At 41.8% G+C, this 21,509-nt stretch overlaps 1 protein-coding gene across 1 annotated transcript in view; it reads left to right on the top strand.

The window, feature by feature from the left end:
- Positions 1–21,509, top strand: part of LOC124711277 (aquaporin AQPAn.G-like) — a 188,632-nt gene that overhangs the window by 153,413 nt on the left and 13,710 nt on the right. Inside the window, exons 4-5 of the mRNA XM_047241272.1 lie at positions 14,896–15,039; positions 18,122–18,328. Coding sequence (XP_047097228.1) covers positions 14,896–15,039; positions 18,122–18,328 — 351 coding nt within the window. The remainder of the gene's footprint in view (positions 1–14,895; positions 15,040–18,121; positions 18,329–21,509) is intronic.

Below are 21,509 nucleotides of genomic sequence, written 5' to 3'. Positions count from 1 at the left end.
CACAAATCCATGCCCGAGGCAGGATTCGAACCTGCGACCAAAAATATATCAAAATAGTATGTTAATGTTATGTAACTACACATGAAATATAATACAGTAGTTAACAGCGGACGAAACGTAACATGTAACTTTTCCCCCACCAGTCGCAAAACACGTGGCTGGATCGCCTCGCAGATGCTAGAAACGATTTATCAGAAGAGTCAGATACAAGAGGCAACGTATTCTTTTCATATCGATGTCTTCATAATTAAGAATTTGATCTCTCAGTGAATGATACTTGCCAGTGATAAAGGGATGTATTTAATCTCATAATGTAGCTGATGTGCTATAATGCTGTAATCCGTATATCAGTAGTAGCAAATTCCGGGATGCTTTGTTAAGGTTATAGCTGACATCCTCCATGATTCTCGGACTATTGAAATTGTGCTCTGATCCAAATGGCCAGATATAAAAACCCTCAAAAATTTATTTTTCCTCCCATTTCTTCCGCTCACCTTTGTCTGTCTCCCGTGTTGCCTCTCGTCCTGTTTCCAACTCTTTCACAACTCCCTCTCTCTCACACTAACCTAACAGCTGATGTATACCACAAAATCGTGAATATTCTGTATACTATGGCACAAAAATGTGAAATTTGCTCGAGAAATCCTTGCTGCCGTTGGACAACCTGAAAATGGTACGGTGAGATGAATCATTTATTCAGAAAGTGTGGCGGGTTACTTTTTATTTACGATAACACCCTCCATATTCTCAAACTATCATGGATAAAATAACAACTTTTATCCGAAAGGCATTTTTTTTTTTTTTGAGTCATCAGTCCTACCTCTTCATCTCGGAACAGCACTTGCATTCTACGTCCTGAATTATTTGCTGGATGTACTGCAATTTCTGTTTTACTCTACAATTCTTACCTTCAGCACTTGCCACTAGAACCATGGACGTTATTACCTGATGCCTTAACATATGTCCTTCTTCTTGTCAGTGTTTTCGATATGTTCCTTTATTCACTGATTCTACAGAGAACCTCCTCAGTCCAACTAATTATCAACATTCTTCTGTAGTAAAACATCTCTAACTCTCCGCTTCTCTTATGTTCCTGTTTTCCCACTATCCATCATTCATTACCATACAATGTTGTGCACCAGACGTACATTCTCAAAAAGTTCTTTCTCAAGATATTACTAAGGACAATTTATGGACGACTATAAGCATGTTATAAGTCAATTTTAATGCTGAGTGGTAAAAGCGCTGATATTCATTAACATTGATATCGTGAGGCAGCTCTATTTCAGAAGATTGATAACACTGTTAGAATTAACAGCAAATACGTAGCTAGCGTCAATATGTTAGCCACCGATGACCCATCTAACTGAACTTCATTTCATAGTAATCGATGGTTCAGGTTTGGTGTAATGAATCATACAGCACAACCAGATTATGCCCTTAGCTTTCTGCACATGACTTCTATGACGCCCTGTAACAATTTTTCTTCTTCGGGAAGGTCATAACAAGTTTCTCTGCCTTCATCAGCTTGGTATAATTTGCTGTGTACTCTACTACCACACTGGATGTCGTTACTGCATTTATGATTTGACGACAACTCAAGCAACTGTATACATATGAACGTAGTAATTCAACCAGTTACCATGCTACGTCAAACACAAATGACCGACAAAACTCCCGTCAGCCAGTGATATCCTTCGTATTGACTACACTGGCGTAGCATTGCCACAGATATAGCGGTCCTTTGGAATAAGTAGCTCTAAATCCAACATTAATTTATAATTGATATAATACAAACGCCACTTTCCCCACGAGTCGCAGAACACATGGCTGGTTCGCCTCGCACGTAAAGATTTATCAGAGGAATCACGTATTCCTTTCATATAGCTGTCTCCATAATTAAGAACTTCACCTCTCACTGAACGATACATGTCACTGATAACGGGGTGGATTTAATCTCATAATGCATCTGATGTGCTGAAATCCGTATATCAGTTGCAGCGAATTCCGGGATGGTTCCTTCTACAAGTTTGTAGCTGACATCCTCCATGATTCTCGGACTACTGAAATTGTGTTCTGATCGAAGTGTTTCATTACGAAAACCGTAACAAATTTATTTCTCCACCCTTTCCTTCCGCCCACCTTTCTACATCTACATTTACACCTACATGGTTTCTCTGCAATTCACATTTAAGTGCCTGGCACAGGGTTCATCGAACCATTTTCATACTACTTCTCTACCATTCCACCTAAATCTTTCCGTTAGAGTTCTGATTTCTCTCATTTTATTATGATGATCATTTATCCCTACGTAGGTGGGTGTCAACAAAATATTTTCGCATTCGGAATATAAAATTGTGATAGAAATTTCGTAAATAGATCTCGCCGCAAAGAAAACCGCCTTTGTTTCAGTGACTGCTATCCCAACTCGCGTATCATATCACTAACACTGTCCCACCTATTACGCGATAACACGAAACGAGCTGGCCTTCTTTGCACTTTTTCGATGTCATCCGTCAATCCTGCCTGGTAAGGATCCCATACCGCGCAGCAATATTCCAGCAGAGGATGGAAAAAGTGTAATGTAGGCTGTCTCTTTAGCGGGTTTGTCGCATCTTCTAAGTGTTCTGCCAACAAAACGCAGTCTTGTTTCGCCTTCCCCTCAATATTATCTATATGGTATTTCCAATTTAAGTTGTTCGTAATTGTAATTCCTAGGTATTTAGTAGAATTGACAGCCGTTACATTTGTGCGTTTTATCGTATACCCAAAATTTATCGGATTTCTTTTAGTACGCATGTGGATGAACTCGCACTTTTCTTTGTTTAGTGCCAATTGCCACTTTTCGACCATACAGAAATTCTCTCTAGATCATTTTGTAATTGGAATTGATCGTCTGATGATTTTTCTAGACGGTAAATTACAGCGACATCTGCAAACAATCTAAGGGGGCTGCTCAGATTATCACCTAGATCATTTATGTAAATCAGGAACAGCAGAGGGCCTATGACACTACCTTGCGGAACGCCAGACATCACTTCTGTTCTACTCAATGATTTACCGTCTATCACTACGAACTGTGACCTCTCTGAGAGAAAATCACGAATCCGGTCACACAACTGAGACGCTACTCCATATGCAAGCAATTTGATTAACAGTAGCTTGTGAGGTACGGTATCAAAAGCCTTCTGTAAATCTAGGAATATGGAATCGATCTGAGATCCCTTGACGACAGCACACATTACTTCATGGGAATAAAGAGCTAGCTGTGTTGCACAGGAACGATACTTTCTGAATCCTTGTTAGTTATATATCAAAATGTCATTTTCTTCAAGGTGATTCATAATGTTCGAGTGCAGTGTATGCTCCAAAATCCAACTGCAAATTGAGATCAGTGATATGGGTCTGTAATTCGATGGGTTACTCCTATTTCCTTTCTTGAATAATGGTGTGACCTGTGCAACTTTCCAGTCTTTAAGAACATACCTTCCGTCAAGTGAGTGGTTGTATATGATTGCTAAGAAAGGCGCTATTGTATCTGCATGCTCTGAAATTGACCTGATTGGTATACCATCTGGACCGGAAGACTTGCCTCTCTTAAGTGATTTCAGTTGTTTCGCAACACCTAAGATATGTACTTTTATGTCACTCATGCTAACAGCTATCTCCCATGTCACCTCTACGTGTTTCCAACCTCTTCAACTCTTCTTCTCTGTCACAGTCAGTTTATCTTGTGCACAGTGGAGGCTGTATGACAGTATGATGATTGCCTTCTGGCAGAAAGAAATGGATTTGTGTTATTTGGCTATTTCGTCATGAAGACATAAACAACGTCTGGGTGGGAAGTGTCCTGCACAGGTACGGCAATGAAGAAAGGGAATAATCTATTCCGAAATGGCTGGCTCAATTGACGTGCTAAAATTTCTGTTCATGACAAATTACAGTGACAAGTACTCATTTGTCGGAAAGCATGGAACTTATGAAGATCGAGAGACAAATTCCTTTGATCACATTTCTAATTCCCCCATCATGGGAGCGGGATCTCAAGTAAAAAAAGGGCCGCTCTTAACGATTAAAATTGAGGGAAATACTTAAAATATTAAAAGAGGTTAAAATGAGGAATTAAAATGTGAAAAACTGTGTTGATGAAAGTACTGATGTTCACAACGAGGTGTCTGTGCGCTGCTGGTAAATGTAAATGGGTTAAGTAAAGTAATATCAGGTATCAGGAACTTGGTACTGAATTTGGAGTGAGTGGAAAGGTTCGTTGGATGTGGGTGATATTGGGGTAGATTTAGAGTGGAATATAGAGTACCGATTTTTTTTGGAAACGATATGAAAGAAAGGACTATATCTAATAGGAAGGATATATTTCTGTGCGGATTTCTGAAACTAGAAATGAGAATCGGTCACAAGTTGCTTTCTGAGAGGATATAGATAACGAGGAGTTGAAGAAATCCTCATGTTGGCAGAGGCGCAGCACTGTCCGAATTGTTCAAATGGTTCAAATGGCTCTAAGTACTATGGGACTTAACATCTGAGGTCATCAGTCCCCGTAGACTTAGAACTACTTAAATCTAATTAACCTAAGGACATCACACACATTCATGTCCGAGGCAGGATACGAACCTGCTACCGTAACAGCAGCGCGGTTCCGGACTGAAGGGCCTAGAACCACTCGGCCGCAGGGGTCGGCGGTGTCCGATTTGTGTAAGTGGTGGGGCACAATAGTTATTTGATGTACACATTCAAAGGATACATGAAATTCTGTAGAATTTTTAGGATAAGGCTGGTCGATCCATCAGGCAAACAGTTATTAATAAGGCGCACGAATTCGGTAGGGATCAAGCTCACCTTTATTTCGCACTGTATGTCTCAAAACGTAGAGCTGGTTATTTGTATCATTCTTGAGTTCATTTCGAGCGCTTGTTTCGACAGGGTCAGTAGCTAAACACAGAAGCTAGACGTCGTATTGTTTGCGAGTTCTGGAGTAGCGGCCGGAAGAACCTTGTTGTTCCCATCTGTGCCGACTCGGCGTCGTACAACTGGTTTGCACGGTCGCCGCGCTTTGCGAATGGTCATTAGGGCCAATCAGAATAGAAGGCACGTGTAGTTGCGGTTCACCGTCTGAGTTCCCATGTCGCAAGGGTCCAACGTGCTAGGTCCGCGAGTTTCCTGGATGAGATGCCGTTTGCTATTAGTTTCTCTGAGACACCCGGAAAGCTGAGTCAGTGCAGAATTAAATCTAGAGCCAGTCTGCTCTCTATTACAGCGAAATATTCTAGTTTTCCTAAACACATAAAGTGACATTATTTTGATTACTTCCTATTTGAGCGACAGCATACAGGAAAAGGCCAAAATGACGCCATCAACGTGTGTATCGTGACGCAAGGAGCCGCTGTAGGTAAATATGTTGATTGGTAGGAAATTTGATAAGGAATTTCAGAGCAAGACAAAATGTGCAATAGAAACAAACTTCATTGTTACGGTTTGCTGGCAACATTGATTTTTTACATGAAAGTGAGGCGTATTTCAAAGGAGTATTGAATGCAATGAGCTGGGTACGTAACACATGGGGGAAAGAAATAAAGTAAACAGGAATGCCTAAATGCTTTTTGATGATGTTTGGTTTGTGGGGCGCTCAACTGCGCGGTCGTCAGCCCGTGCCCAAAGTCCCAATTTTTACGCAGGCCAATTTTTGCACGCAATCCAATCTAGTCACTGTCAGATATGAAGATGATAGTGGTGAAATGATGAGGACAACACAAAAAAATGGGTCAAATGGCTCTGAGCACTATGAGACTTAACAGCTGAGGCCATCAGTCCCCTAGAACTTAGAACTACTTAAACCTAACTAACTTAAGGACATCACACACATACATACCCGAGGCAGGATTCGAACTTGCGACCGTAGCAGTCGCGCGGTTCCGGACTGAAGCGCCTAGAGCCACTCGGCCACAGCGGCCGGCGACAATACAAACACCCAGTCCCCGGGCAGAAAAAAAAATCTCCAACCCAGCCGGGAATCGAACCCGAGACCCCGTGGTCTAAAGGCAGCAACGCTAGCCACTTTTTTTATCATCACGTTTTCTTCTAAATTGTTCGTTGAATTTGTTCGAGGCGGACGTCCGATGCTACCCGTTCAGGTTGCTCGTTGATATTTTCACTCAGTTTTTCTTTTTTTTTTTTTTTTTTTTTTTTTTTTTTTTTTTTTTTTTTTTTTTTTACGGGGGGTAGCTAACCCTCTGACCGAACACGCTGAGCTGCCGTGCCGGCGCCACTAGACCATGAGCTGCGGACTAAATGCTTTTTGTGCGCCTGCAGAAAGACTTCGACTGTTCAGATAAGTACAATGCTTGGTATCGTGATAAGAATGAGATGTCGGCCGATGTGGCCGAGCGGTTCTACGCGCTTCAGTCTGGAACTGCGCGACCGCTACGGTCGCAGGTTCGAATCCTGCCTCGGGCATGGATGTATGTGATGTCCTTAGGTTAGTTAGGTTTAAGTAGTTCTAAGTTCTAAGGGACTGATGACCTCAGATGTTAAGTCCCATAGTGCTCAGAGCCATTTGAACCATTTTTTTAAAGAATGGGATAATGTGGGCAAAGCAATGAACAATCTACAGTAGCTACAAAAAATAAGTCGAATCAGTTAATGTGCAAAAACTTAGGAAAGACGAGTACCAGTTAAGAAAAATGTAAAGCTAGATTGTAGAACATGATTACTGTTGTTTAATTCCAAATAAAACCAATTGCAAGAAAAATTTCATAACGAGAACAAAGGCAAAATGAAAGCGGATGGCAGTTCTTTGATCTAAAACGAGAACGAATGAAGATTTAGAAGTAAAGAGGGTACGGACGTGTTATTTAGCCGTAATTCCATAATTCTAGTGAAGCAGTTATGAAGATCTTCAGGGAAATGAGAAAGATCGACGACTTTCTCATCACCAAAACTAGGGAATCTAGTAGAAGAAATAAAATATTCTGCTGTAAAGGAAGCAAGGTTACTTAATTTGTCACGTACTGTAAAAATTACGTAAGACATCTGAAGCAAGAGAGACTTCAAGAACATTAACGCACAGCCGTATGAAACTTCTTCAGCTAAAGAACCGCGCCGTTGCAAGCTTCATTGTTACGCGCGGTTGAACTACAGACTCCGGAAAATGTTCGTCTTGAACAAATTAGTACGACATCTGCCAACGTATCATGTGCTAGAATCAGGAGACGGTTTGGATGAGGGGAGATGAGGGAGACAGGGGTGGAGAGAGAGAGGGAGAGGGTGAGAGAGTGTGAGAGAGAGAGAGAGAGCGATAGAGAGAGAAAGGGAGAGAGAGGTGTGAGGTGTTGTAAATAATTCCAGAGAATGTAGTACGTATGTAGAAATGGAAACTTTAAAATTAGGAGATGAGAGGGACATGGGTTCAAAAGTAGAACGCCTTAAAAATAAGTTGATTACCAATCACGTTATCCACCAGATTGATGGGAATAAGATGTTAGTCTCGTATAGTTAGCTTCCTTTACAATATACTTCTTAGTTCCAACAAACATTATGTCAGTACCTTACACAGTACAATCGATTACGAACGCCTGATGAAGCATTTGTATTTATTATGTATGCCGGTTAAAGATTGTCAGTGATTCAGCTGTAAGTTTCTAAATATGCTCTACCTTGCCAAATCATTTGTGTCGGTATCTACACATTCATACAACGCTTATCTTCATTCAGCACGTCCATAGTCCGATCTGAAGACATAGTATCATTAAATAACATATAAATATATATACTCCAACTGTCAATAGCGCAAATAACTATTTCGGCAGATTAGATGTTTGACTGATTTTAGTACAAAATTCTGTTTAAAAATGAAATCTGTTACAAACAATTTTGGAGAAATTCATATGATGTTTTTTTATAAGCACATGCATCAGTCAAATACCAGTATACGAAGACGAAAATGACTTTAAGCACTCGCCTGTTGGACGAGTATGCTTCTGGGATAGCCAGCTTTCTTCCAAGACTTCAGTCCAATTTAGTGTGCATGGGACGCATTTGTCCGTAGCGACACAGATCTACTGTCAAGGACCAATGGCGACACTGATAAATTTCTCCTCCAGCTGAAGGGAGCAAAACATGACACGCTACTTTGGTGAAGTACGCTCTATTGTTCAAGATATTATTAAACAGAAGGCCCGAAAATATATTAAGTGTTGGAAGTGGGTGCCCAAACCAATGGAGAATGGCTGACACCTGTGTACCATCGCCTACTGTACTACCTGGAAGACAAGTGGTGCACTGCGAACATCATCACATACTGCAGTTATTTTGCAGACAAGACGGAGTCTTTAGCCTGGCTTGTCTTTATCTTAGCAAGTACAGAGACGAGCAAAAAAGAAGATTTACGCTGTTTGTATCGCCTGACCTCCAACCAAAACTGATAGAGTATGTATAGGGGCTATTCGCAAATATCTCCGGGGTTTCAGAAGACAACGGCCTGAAAACTGCAACACGTACAGAAAAAAACCTCGTATCAGTGGACAGCGTATCCCTTCAACTTTTATATCACGTTATTATTATTATTATTATTATTACAATTCCTGTTCATCTTCTTATAATATCTTTGGTAAGTGTTGTTCCTGCTCAGATGTACCATAGAACCATCAGATTCTAATCTTGTCAGGATAAATAAGAAAAAAAATAAATACTAAAATAAATTGCACGTGTTCAGGACGGACACCATCTGTGGCGCGGAAAACCTCAAAACGTGTGTGTGATTCATTGAATTCGCTAGTCGGACTTGGTAGTCTAATAATAAATCGCTGATCGAAAGAACGAATGGTCGACGGGTCGAATCCCGGTTGGACGAGGTAAATCTTTATTTGTCTTTACTCTTTTCTTCACCTCTCAACGACGTGGAAAGCTGCCAGGAATGACACGTGGTATGGATTCCATGTGAAACTTTAGGTCTCCTTTCCCCATTTATTGAGGTTGCTGATATGAACTGCTGGAAAAATCACGACAGCATCCCAGTTTTGGATCATTGGGTTGCCTACTTGCAGGCGCGAACTAATTCGATGGAACAATACGAAGTGGATCATTTGTCCACATGTCCGCCCCCGGTAGCTTAATGGTCGGCGTGACGGATTGTCAATCCTCTGGGCCCAGGTTCGATTCCTGGCTGGGCCGGGGAATTTTCTCCGGCCAGGGACTGGGTGTTGTGCTGTCCTCGTCATCACCCTTTCAACCTCATCGACTGCAGGTCGCCGAAGTGACGTAAAATTGAAAGACCTGCACCCGGTGAACGGTCTGCCCGACGGGGGGCCCTATCCATACTATTAAATAAATAAATAAATTTGTCCACATGCTGCGACACGACTGCCGCTAGTGCAGCTATGATATGACGACTGATATGAATCTATAGAAGCTCTACCCACTGACATTGTCATTTTTCTGCATGTCTGGCAGTTTTTACGCACTTTTATAATCCCAGAGATACTTATGAATGATGCTATACATTTGAGACAAAATTTCTGGCCAATATCTAAATGTGTTGTACAGTCGATAGACACTACACATTAATAGTATATACAGGGTGGCCCAGAGAACGCCGACAAACCTTAGCGACAGGTTCAATATACAGAAATAAGTAAAAAATGTCTAGTAAACATAGTCTCTAAAATGCATACCTTAAGAAGTATGACCCCTGTCTATGAAAGACATCTCTACAGCAAGGTCTTTGGTTTCTATATTTTGGGAGAAGAAAGCGTTGACCAAAATAAGAAAAAAAAAGCCTAGTATACACGGGGTCTAAAATGCGAGCTTTAAGAGCTATTGGCTCTTTTTCATCTTCACTAGAGTGAAAATGTCTCTTATACTTATAAAGTGCTCCTATCTCTTAAGGTACGCATTTTAGACCCTATGTTTGCTAGACAGTTTTTTCTTGGTTTGGCCCATACTACCTCCTTCCAAAATATGAAAAGCAAAGAGGTTACGGTAGAAGAGATGTGTTTCGTAGTATCGAAGATGAACAGGCGCTTATATCTTTTAAGGTATGCGCTTTACTGTCCTTGTTTACCAGACATTTTTTCCTGCTTTGCTGTAAGCAACGCGTCCCGAATTTTCTCTGGTGTTTTTTTGGGACACCCTGTATACTCGTATATGGTATCTACAATAAGAGTCGTCAGGTGCGTCTCCGTTGGTGTTTCGGCAGATAAATGCAATTACTTTTTTTACAACAGGTAACCGAAAGAAATCCTGTTCACCACGTTTTTCATACGACGCCCAGCGTCAACGGAAAGCGTGATTTTTAAAGTGGAATTTTACGTGCCCGTTCGACAGAGCTTTCCCTGATTAGTCTAGTGCGATATTCCTTTTTTAATCGACACGTATTAACAGGGACAGTAAAACACGAAGAATAATCAGAACTCAAGTAGCGACAGGACTGCCGTGACTCGCAATGACTGCTACCGCCATGCAGAAGCGCTACTCAGTTGCAGCTGGAGTATTGATTATTCTTCGTGTTTTGCTGTCCCTGTTAATACATACCGATGAAACGAATAACGTACTTGACTAATTTGGTACCATTCTAGCGAATGGGCACGTAAAATTCCACTTTAAAAATCATGTAGTTTATAATGATGAACAAACCGACGCTTTCCGTCGATGCTAGGTGTCGAATGAAAGACGTTATAAGCAGGATTTCTTTGGGTTGACTCCAGCTACCCGTTGCAAAAAAGAAATTGCAAATATCTGCCGAAACACCACAGAAAATGCACCTGACGACCCATAGGACAGACTCATGGTACACACTGGGTGAATCATCTACAACTGCAAATATTGCAGAAATGGAAAGTAATACTGATATGCAGTTTTCACAGAATGAATTGGTAGTCAGGGGCCCGCACTGTTAGCCGATAAAAAGATTGTAATGATACTTAGAAATTGCATTTTATGTACAAGCATACACTTTTTTTAAATGCAAACAATGCCTATGAACATTAACAATCCAAACGCAGGGTAAATTAGAATGTCAGTGGTATTTATTGCAAGATTTTAGTGCGAGTCGTTTCCGAGGTATCGCATTTTGACAAGTTCCCACACCGTCACTTGGTTGTGCCATTCAACCTACGTAGTTGCTAGGTGCGATGTTGTTACGTTTGATTACAGTGCACGTGTGTGTTCCTTGGGTCCACTGTGGCTTGCTAGTCAGTTAGTGTGTGGCAGTTCAAGCAGTAGGTCTTCAACGTACAACGGGATTTACCGTTGCAGAAAAAGCTGACTTGCTCATTGTGTATGGAAAGTGTAGAAAGAACGCAGTTCGTTCTTGTACGGTGTATGCGGCAAAATATCCCAATATACGTCAACCATCTCAGCAATTATTTATCAGCCTCTTCAACCAGTTACGTGAAAGTGATAGTGTAACACTAAAACAACGTAATGGAAGGAAACAAGTGCCAACGAAAGAACGGGAAATTAATGTTAACCCACGCGTTAGCTCCCACGCAATCTCACGAGGAACTGGCATGAGTCAGGCTAGTGTCCTAGGCATTCTCCATCGACATAGCACTATCACAGCCCAGGCCTACATTGATGTTTCAAGCATCTCCTTGCTTCCCACTTTAGAAGAACAATTCGGGGATGGCGATTTCATCTTTCAACACGATCGAGCACGTGTTCATAATGCACGGCCTGTGGCGGAGTGGTTACACGACAATAACATCGCTGTAACGGACAGGCCTGCACAGAGCACTGGTCGGCCGGAGTGGCCGAGCGGTTCTAGGCACTACAGTCTGGAACCACGTGACCGCTGCGGTCGCAGGTTCGATTCCTGCCTCGGGCATGGATGTCTGTGATGTCTTTACGTTAGTTAGGTTTAAGTAGTTCTAAGTTCTAGGGGACTGATGACCTCAGAAGTTAAGTCCCATAGTGCTCAGAGCCATTTGAATTATTTTGAACAGATTCCTGACGGAAATCCTATAGAACACCTTTGGGATGTTGAAAGGGTACAGTACCGCCCGACATTGAAAATAGGTACAACATACTTCATTATTTTTGTCAGAACAACACATTTTTTTTGTAAAAATACAGCGAAGCCGGATACCAGTGTGGGAAAGAATGACAATTTATTTATTTAATTGATCACAGGTGCACTCCCACAAAGTAAATCCTTACATCCATTTTGGTGAGATCTGTGAAATGAATGAATGTATGGTCGTCTGCTAACCGCAGATAGTGAATGTGAATATATGATCATCTTTGAGTCGATCCTTTGGCCACCTTTGGTGGGACCGAAGAGATGAAATTTACCTGAGCTTTAAGCGCCTGAAATGTGGCTGACCAATACGGTAGCATGGTCTTCCCCCCACCTCGACAGAGGTGCGAGATGACCTACAGAACGGCCATGTTTCAGCACTCTGCCGCTGGATCTTGTGCTGTTAAGACCTGTTTTAGTTGTGCTCCGTAATGACGAAAGAGTGGAGACATGGTATGCATGTGGAATATTTAAGAGTAGTTTGAAATAATAATTTCTCTATTTCAGGAACTTTTGTGGGGAGAATTAAATGTCAGGCAGGTAATATTAATGGGATTGTAGTAATCTTCGGAAGTGACCAACGGTCACAATGAAACCACGTGTAGCAATAAGTTGAAATACTTCCGTGTGCTTAAGTTAAGCTGAATTACTAGCGTGTGTACAATAAGTTGAAATATTTAAGAAATAGCGTGTGTACCATAATTTGAAATATTTAAGAAATGCCGTGTGCAGGACTTGAAATTAGAGACGAGTACTTCCACGTGGTGAGTACTGTGTGAGTCTCAAACTGTGTATGAGACAAAAGATAAAGAGAAGTACTCGTCCACGGTGTCAGTTGAGGTCTCGCGTGTGTGATGAATACGTTCTTAATATTACTTTGCGTGATATGATTCCGTGTGACGCTAGATTCGAACTCTGAGAGAGAAGCAAGGTGAGTCGGCCGTCTATCCAGCAACGCCACTTGGCTTGCATTGCACAGGAAGACGTGCATATATCTCCAGAGTTCATAGTAGGAAAGTAGAATTACGAAGTGGGGCAGTGTCGTGTGAAACTGGGATAAATATTAATTGAAGTGGGAAAGCTGAAAGTGATAATGTTGTGACCATTCTCTGCGTAGTATTTCATGTTGTAGTGTGGTGTATGTCATGTAATTTGGGTATGTGTGGTTTGCATGGGAGAGTAGCAAGGTAGTTTCAAAAGATTAGTGGTTATGCTTGTTCCTTCGGTACTGCTCGGTCTGGAGGACAGTTTCGTGATGATGATTGTGAGAGTCGAAGTGTGAGAAATAATAAAAGATCCACCATCCTATCCAGAAAGTGCACTGTAGCGTTAAATAATTACGAGACCATAATATAGAGATTCACCAATGTAAAGCCATGCCCACTGGGCGGAATTTCTCATGTGTTATTGTTGTAGGTTATAGAATTTGTGTGTTTAGGTTAGAGAATTTATCGGAATAAATAAGATAGTGAAAAGAAAAAGATTGGTGGACTTTTCCTTCGAATTGTATGTTGTCATAATGTCCCGAATTTATAATGCGTGCGCCATTCGTATTCAGTGCGGTGGCCACGTGTTGACAAAAGCCGTTAAATAAAAGACAAAAAGAAAATGTGGTATTGCCAGTGCGTAGTGTACAGTCAGAGTTCTGTAAATTACTGATAGTCGGATGCGTGTTTCCGTTGCGTATTAATCATATAGGAGGATAACTTGTAACTTAAGTGTGAGTACTAGAGTTTATGTTACTCGATAAATAAGAATGAATCCACTCGCTTGGCAGACCACTCATCTTGCAGACCTGACTGCTTGATGCCACAGTATGAGCAAGGCATGTGGGTGCCTCTCAATGTTTTGGAACACTAACTTCGTGCCAGGCCTCACCGACTGACATCGATACCTCTCCTCCGTGGAGCACTTCGTGAGGAATGGTTTTTATTCACCAAGAAACCTTCCAGCACCTGACTGAAGGTATGCCTTCGAGAATGGAAGCTGTCACCATCAACATCATACTGAATTCCAGCATTACCAATGGAGGGCGCCACTAACTTGTAACTCATTTTTAGCCAGGTATCCGGATACTTTTGATCACGTAGTGTATCAAGCTACATTTCAGTAATTTTGTATTGTTTTTATGGTAAGAATTTTGTGTACGTACCTTTTTATACTTAATAGGCTACAATACAATAAAGTTTGTTAGTAGTGTTATAGAGGTACAGTTGGGGTGACACATTACTGATTATTTCATTACAATTTCATTGGGTTTTTCATTATTTAGGGGATAGTGTTCAGGAGCTGTGCCACATCCGTCTGTTTTCTAGTAGATGTCTTCCATACTGTTCTCTTAGTCTGACTACTTTTGTTCTTTGTCTCATAAGTTTATCTGTTCTCCTTTGGGTGAAGTGGTGGTGGTGATGTTGGACTGGCAGTTTGAGTATACAGCGACGGATGCGCCGTTCAGTCCTAAATAATAATTCATAACTGCGAAGGGTGCATTTACCCGAGAAAAAGTTCCCGTGTTCGATTCTCGGTGTAGTACATAGTTCTAATCTGCGAGGAAATTTCAAATCAGCGCGCAGTCTACTGCAGAGTGGAGGATCCTTTCTGGAGATAATTCGCGTAAGAATTAATAGATTGGAGATTTACAAGGGTTCCATTACAGTGTAAATGTGTATTTGTGTGAGGGTAGGGGGAAAGAGAATGAGTGAGAGAGAGCAAGAGAGAGAGAGAGAGAGAGAGGATCTGATAGGTAGATACGTAAGAGAGACAGATAGAGAGAGAAGGGAGGGAAATATGACCACTATATATTCTGCAATATCTGCTGCTGCTTCTGCATTCGTGTACACAACCGTCGTGCTCTTTTTCGTTTGCAGATCATCGGGCACATATCGGTGGCGCACATCAACCCGTCGGTGACGCTGTGCGCCGTGCTGCGTGGTGACCTCAACGTGGTGGCGGCATTCCTCTACTTCGTGGCGCAGAACATCGGCGCCATCCTCGGCTTCGGCCTGCTACTGGTACGTGGTGTCCCCCTCCACTCTGTCATCATCCCTTATAGGTACAGAAAGTCAACGAAACTGATTTCTCTGACAAGGAGATGGCACGACCGTGGGGTCGGGGATTTGTCCGAAATTTTGTGTGGTGAAAGAGGACCTCTTAACACCTCACATGGTTAAAGTATTAGGACGCACTACTCGAAAAATCCCGGGAAAAATCGATCCAAAGTTTCTTAGGTGCCATATGAGTATAAAATGTTAGTGAATTGCCGAGCCGCCGTCTGTCCTAGATGTTTAGGGCTCGAACTATTACGCCAGAGGTCTCAGGTTCGATTCCTTCTCTAGCACTTTCTTTTCTTCTGTTTCATTATCTTTTGTTATTCCACCAATTATTCAGAAAGTCTCCCAAACCTACGTTATCTTTAACAAATTAGTTACATTATTGAATAAAAATTATTTTCTTTATGTCCAACAACACAATTCATGGCGGTGGGTTTTCCATTTTTCATTGTAACGTATATGAGGAAAAAACATTAGGTTTTTAATCAGAATAAGAAAGTCGATTGGGAAACATTCAATTTTTATACATATAATAATTATAAACAAGAACCGCAGTGGTAATTATCGTAAAAACAAACAAAGCAATAATTTTTGCGACATCTTGCGCAACATATAAAAGCGAATTTTTTACAATCACAGGGCGTTTGCAATAAATCTGTACAAAAACATGCCCCATTAACATTTAAGAAAATGTTTTGAGTTTCTGACAATTTTGAGGCACACCAGGAATATTGAATCATGTCTCGGAATATTGGTGACGATAATTGATGGTGAAGTATAGAATGAATTTTTATACAATCTTCCCAGGAATCAATTTCACGATTCACCTGTAACAATGCGCTGCAATTTTGCAAGCAACGGAAGTAAAAAAAAAAAGTGGGGCAGGAGGAATCGAACCCGAGACCTCTTGCGTAAGGGTCCGAGCGCTAACCATGTAGGCCAAACGGCGACTCCAAATGGACCAACATTTTATATTCATACGGCACCTAAGAAACTTTGGATCGATTTTTCCCGGGATTTTCAGGGTAGTGCGTCCTAATATTTTAACCACGTGAGGTGTTAGGAGTCGTCTTTCACCACACAAAATTTCGGACAAATCCCCGACCCCACGGTCATGCCGTCTCCTTGTGAGACGGTTAACTTGCTGCTTGTCACCTAACAGAAAGAGTTCAGAGCCAAAATTAGACGGATCTCAGAGAATGTGGCATATCTCTTTGGTTTAAAATGACCGTAGCCAGAACCATTTCTCAAACAGGATACTGTTGCACAGTTGTGATTCCGTTGTATATTGGAGGACTCATTTGGTGATAGTTGAGGGGAGAATGAATTCTCACCAATACGCGGCAAAAATGCTAAACTCGTCACTGAGATACTCCGATGAACAACACCAGACTCCACATTCCAGTTCACACCACGGCTTGAGAAATGTCCGGATCCTTGATTGGCGTTCCCTGTCCTCTGACTTGTAACCCGTAGATCACATCTGGGACGTCACGGGAAGGCGTATTCCTTCATAACAGCGTCCAGCCAGTATTGAGAGCTGATATAGTATGTATTTCCGCTGAGGCAATAAATTTCTCAAGATGACATTCAAAGGTTCTTTGTTTGCATTACACAACGATTACGAAACTTCATGTGTCTGGGGATTACACCACATACTGATTGATGTTCTTGCCGGACATCCGTTCTGAATGATATATAATTTTAATCGTTCCTCACCCATTTTGCGACTAACGTCTCCACAAAGTTTGGTGAATATCGTACTTTTGGTGTAATACTTTCTCTTTGCGTCACTGTGTTTCATCATACCGTTCATTCGTACGAGCAACTTTTTCTTTTTTAGAGTTCCGTGCCTCAGTCTGTAAAGACGTAATCCTAACAGGATCGCTTTGTAGCCCGTCTCTCTGTCCGATTGTTTTCTCAGGCACCGATAGACGTATTAAATTCAAATTTATGTGACATATTAGGGTCTATGGTTTCTTGGTAGTATAAAAATTTCAAGCTTCTAAGTGAATGCAGTCAAAAGATACGGTTATTTATGTGTCATATTCTGATACCGGAAAACTTACTCATCAAAACCTATAGGGTACTTCCCTTTGACCTAGAATCATAAAATACGTCAAGAAGCAAGTAAAGTAAAAAATCTGAAACTTGGTGAATTTTAACTATATGACATAAAAAATCTATTTGGCGTTCGAACATACATTGCATTCATCATCAGTGAAAAGTGTAATAGACGAACTTTGCGGCATGTACACTACTGGCCATTAAAATTGCTACACCACGAAGATGACGTGGATACAGAAAATGTTCTACTGGTGCCCTGGCCAGCACATTCTCCAGATCTCTCACCAACTGGAAACGTCTGTTCAATGGTGGCCGAGCCTCTGGCTCGTCACGTCTTGATGAACTGTGTTATCGTGTTGAAGCTGCATGGGCAGCTGTACCTGTACACGCCATCCAAGCTCTGTTTGACGCAATGCCCAGGCGTATCAAGGCCGTTATTACGGCCAGAGGTGGTTGTTCTGGGTAGTGATTTCTCAGGATCTATGCACCCAAATGGCGTGAAAATATAATCACCAGTCAGTTCTAGTATAATATATTTGTCCAATGAATACACGTTTATCATCTACATTTCTTCTTGGTGTAGCAATTTGAATGGCCAGTAGTGTAAATATAAAATGTTGATAGTAATCATGTTTTAGTAAGTGAATAAAATATGTTCAATTAAATCTTGTCACTGTACATACATAAACTCTTTTTGTACGTCCGGGCTACTCTGAGAAGCTACTATATACATTCTGATACGGATTAGGACACCCGGAGACCAATAGGCTGCCAGCGTCGATATCGACAACAGGCAAAAATCGTTGAGATTCTCGATTCCCAGAGTAGATGGACTGCGTATATAAGCAACTAAGTTTGTACGGAATCATCAGTGCGCGAGTACAACTCGCACTTGGCCAGTCTTTTCTTTTTCTTTTTGTACAACTAATCGCACGTACCTTCGTTGCCCGGTGCCTAAAGAGCTACGTTTCGGCAGTCGGTGACGCCATCCTCGGCGGTGTGTGAGTGCACGACGGTGCCGGCGAAGTCGCTGTCGGCGCTGCAGTCTGTGCTGGTGGAGGCCGGCATGACGGCGGTACTCATCTTGCTGTGCCACGGCGTCTGGGACGCGCGCAACACCCGCAACACCGACTCCACGCCCCTTAAGTTCGGCTTCCTCGTCGCCGCCGTCTCCATGGTAGCGGTAAGTAAAAGTACTACCGTGGGGCTTACTGACCACTTTGCCTAACGAATTTGACAGCTCGGCATACTTCTGTTTCCATACCTACAGTATCAGTATTGACAGGAAGTACTGGGAAATTTCGTACTGCTATAAAGAAGCGTCAGGATATAGGTGTCGGAAGTATCGAATAGTGTGGCGGAAGATAATATCCTTTCACTAGTGGTACTTGTTTAATGAAAATAAAAACATATTTAATGTCAATGTAGTATTCAGGAAGGAGGAGGAGGAGATTAATGTTTAACGTCCCGTCGACAACGAGGTCATTAGAGACGGAGCGCAAGCTCGGGTGAGGGAAGGATGGGGAAGGAAATCGGCCGTGCCCTTTCAAAGGAACCATCCCGGCATTTGCCTGAAGCGATTTAGGGAAATCACTGAAAACCTAAATGAGGATGGCCGGAGACGGGATTGAACCGTCGTCCTCCCGAATGCGAGTCCAGTGTGCTAACCACTGCGCCACCTCGCTCGGTATATTCAGGAAGCCCAAGAGCAATAGTAAAAGCTATATATTACGTGCAATTATAACGAATATATCAGATTTTAGTAATATTCCTTTCTTGTTCTTTCAAAAAGCTAAGCCTTCTCTCTGCTGCCGTAGATTCCTGTCTTCAGCAGTCCTCTGTGTGTGAAGAACATCCCGTCTGACTAACCATTTTTTTTAAAAAAACGAGATTACCTCATCTCCTCGTTTTCTTCCTTACGATCTCGCCTTCGAAATTGTTTTGTTAAAGGATATCATGTCTAATTTACTGCTTCTTTGCGTTGGCTTATAACTTTTAGTAGTCTTTTATTCTCTCCTATTTCTTCTACAACCATCTCATTCTTTTTTTGTTGGTCTAGATAGTTCTTGTTATTCTCCTCAAAAACCACATTTCCGCAAATTGAAAGAGAGCTTTCTCCTGCTTTGCGAACGTCAACGTTTCACGTCTATACGTCAAGACGCTCCATACAAAGGTCCTTATAAATCTTTTCTTAGTGCAGAAGCTGATGTGCTTGTTGAGCTGAAGAGTCTTCTTATCTTGGAAGGCATTCTAGACCAGAGCTCTTCATTCCATGATTTTGTTGACACATGTTTTATTTTCCTTCACATTACTACCGAATGGTTCAAATGGCTCTGAGCACTATGGGACTTAACATCTGAGGTCATCAGTACCCTAGAACTTGGAACTACTTAAACCTAACTAGCATCCATGCCCGAGGCAGAATTCGAACCTGCGACCGTAGCTGTCACGCGGTTCCAGACTGAAGCGCCTAGAACCGCTCGGCCACACCGGCCGGCATTACTACCGACTTGCTCACTGCCTATTCTCATGTCAGTATTACCATAATCTTCTTTCTTATATATAAGTCCATCCTGTGCAATGAAAGTAAAATTCTTACGTAATCTACGGTTTTCTATGATAGCCTGTGCCTTGCACTGTTTATCATTCCACTTTCAGAGCCTGTGAACTCGTGCTGCCATGTTCACTACACTACCTGTAACAACTGCCTGTAACAGATCGCATCTAGCCGCAACTTCCGGGCATCACACAAGGCACAGCATAAAACGAGACAATCATTCCCGTCACATTTGGCCATTTACTGTACTGAGTTACAAAGTTGTTCAAGTTGGCAACCTCACTCCTTTCTGAAACTTTTTTCCAAATATGCTGTGATAGTCGCTCTACAGACTAATTCGCTTTGTGTTAAACACACGGGAAATATAATAATACTTTTTAATCAGATGATGACAACGACTTTTCAGTTACATTGGTACAAAGTTTGAGGCTTCGCCGAACACAAGGGTGAGGTCGCAGGGTGCCACGCTTTTGCCTCTTTATAGAGGAAGGTCGTAGACACCTTTGACCAAATTTAGAAACATATACGTCACAATGGGAAATAATTACGAGGCTTCAAAAAATGATCCTTTAATTGTGTTGTGCAGCGCATTTTTGCCTGTAATTATGGTTTGAGTGTTTGTATGGAATTAATATCGAGATCAGTATTTTTGTTTATGTTTTAAATGACTGTCCTTTACTACTTAAGTCATTATCTGATTTTTTGAAGTTTTTTACTGTAACCATGACAAATGTTTATTCTTCGCCTTATATCTCAGTCTTGTGTTTCCTGTTTTGATCTTCAGTCGAAAGGCTTGTCTGATGCAGTTCCTCACGATAGTCTACAGGGGATAGGCAAAATAATATGAAAACACGTGTACTTACTTGGGAATGGACTGATGACCATAGATGTTAAGTCCCATAGTACTCATTTTACTTGGGAATGGTTTATTAATAAAGGGCTCGACCCCCATTTGCCCGTAATATAGCTCCGGTTATTTTTGGAATACTGGCATGTAATGATTGTATAGTCTCCAGTGGAATGTTATGCCACTCTTCGATAAGAACATCTTCTAACTCCTGCCGTGACGAGGGAGGCGGATATCTGCTCCGTAGTCTGAGCTCCAATACCGCCCACAAGGGTTCCATAATGTTCAAGTCCGGGGACTGTGCTGGCCAGGGCTCCTCATACCACGACTGAATTGTCCTTGCTGTGTGAATGGGTGCATTATCGTCCTGAAATATGGCATCATTCTTGGGAAACATCTGAATCATGGGGCACACCTGATAACCTAAAATGTTCATATAATCGTAGGCTGTAACACGGTCTTTGAGAGTAACGATGGGACCAGCAGAATACCATGATATATCTGCCCATTCCACCACACTTCCACCTCCATTCTTAACTGTTCGAATCAAGCAAACAGGCTTGTAGACTTATTTTTGCATTCTTCAGACGTAAACATGGCCCGGTGTTGGAAATTATGAAATGTTGACTCACCTGACCATATGACGTGTTTCCAATGATCAGCCGTCCGGGATTTATTCTCCTGACACCATATATTACGCTTCCTTGCGTTGGTTGTCGTCACTAATGGTCTCGGTATAGCAGCTCGTCCATGAGTATTCGCTTTATGGAGCTCTCGGCGGGCAATGTCGGTAGATATGAGGTCTAGGCGATGGCAAATGAGCTTTGCAATCACTTTAGCCGCCGTAGCTTTGTGCTGTTTTGACACAATTCGTGTTAGCAAACGACGATCTCTGTCATTTAGTTTTGATTTGCGCCCACCATTGTGTTTATAAGATGACGTCTTTCCATGTTTTGTGTA

The sequence above is a fragment of the Schistocerca piceifrons genome, chromosome 8 (assembly GCF_021461385.2).
Source record: "Schistocerca piceifrons isolate TAMUIC-IGC-003096 chromosome 8, iqSchPice1.1, whole genome shotgun sequence".
Classification (NCBI taxonomy): Eukaryota; Metazoa; Arthropoda; class Insecta; order Orthoptera; family Acrididae; genus Schistocerca; species Schistocerca piceifrons.
Note: the sequence above shows the minus strand (reverse complement) of the source record. Positions and strands in the feature narration are given on the sequence as shown.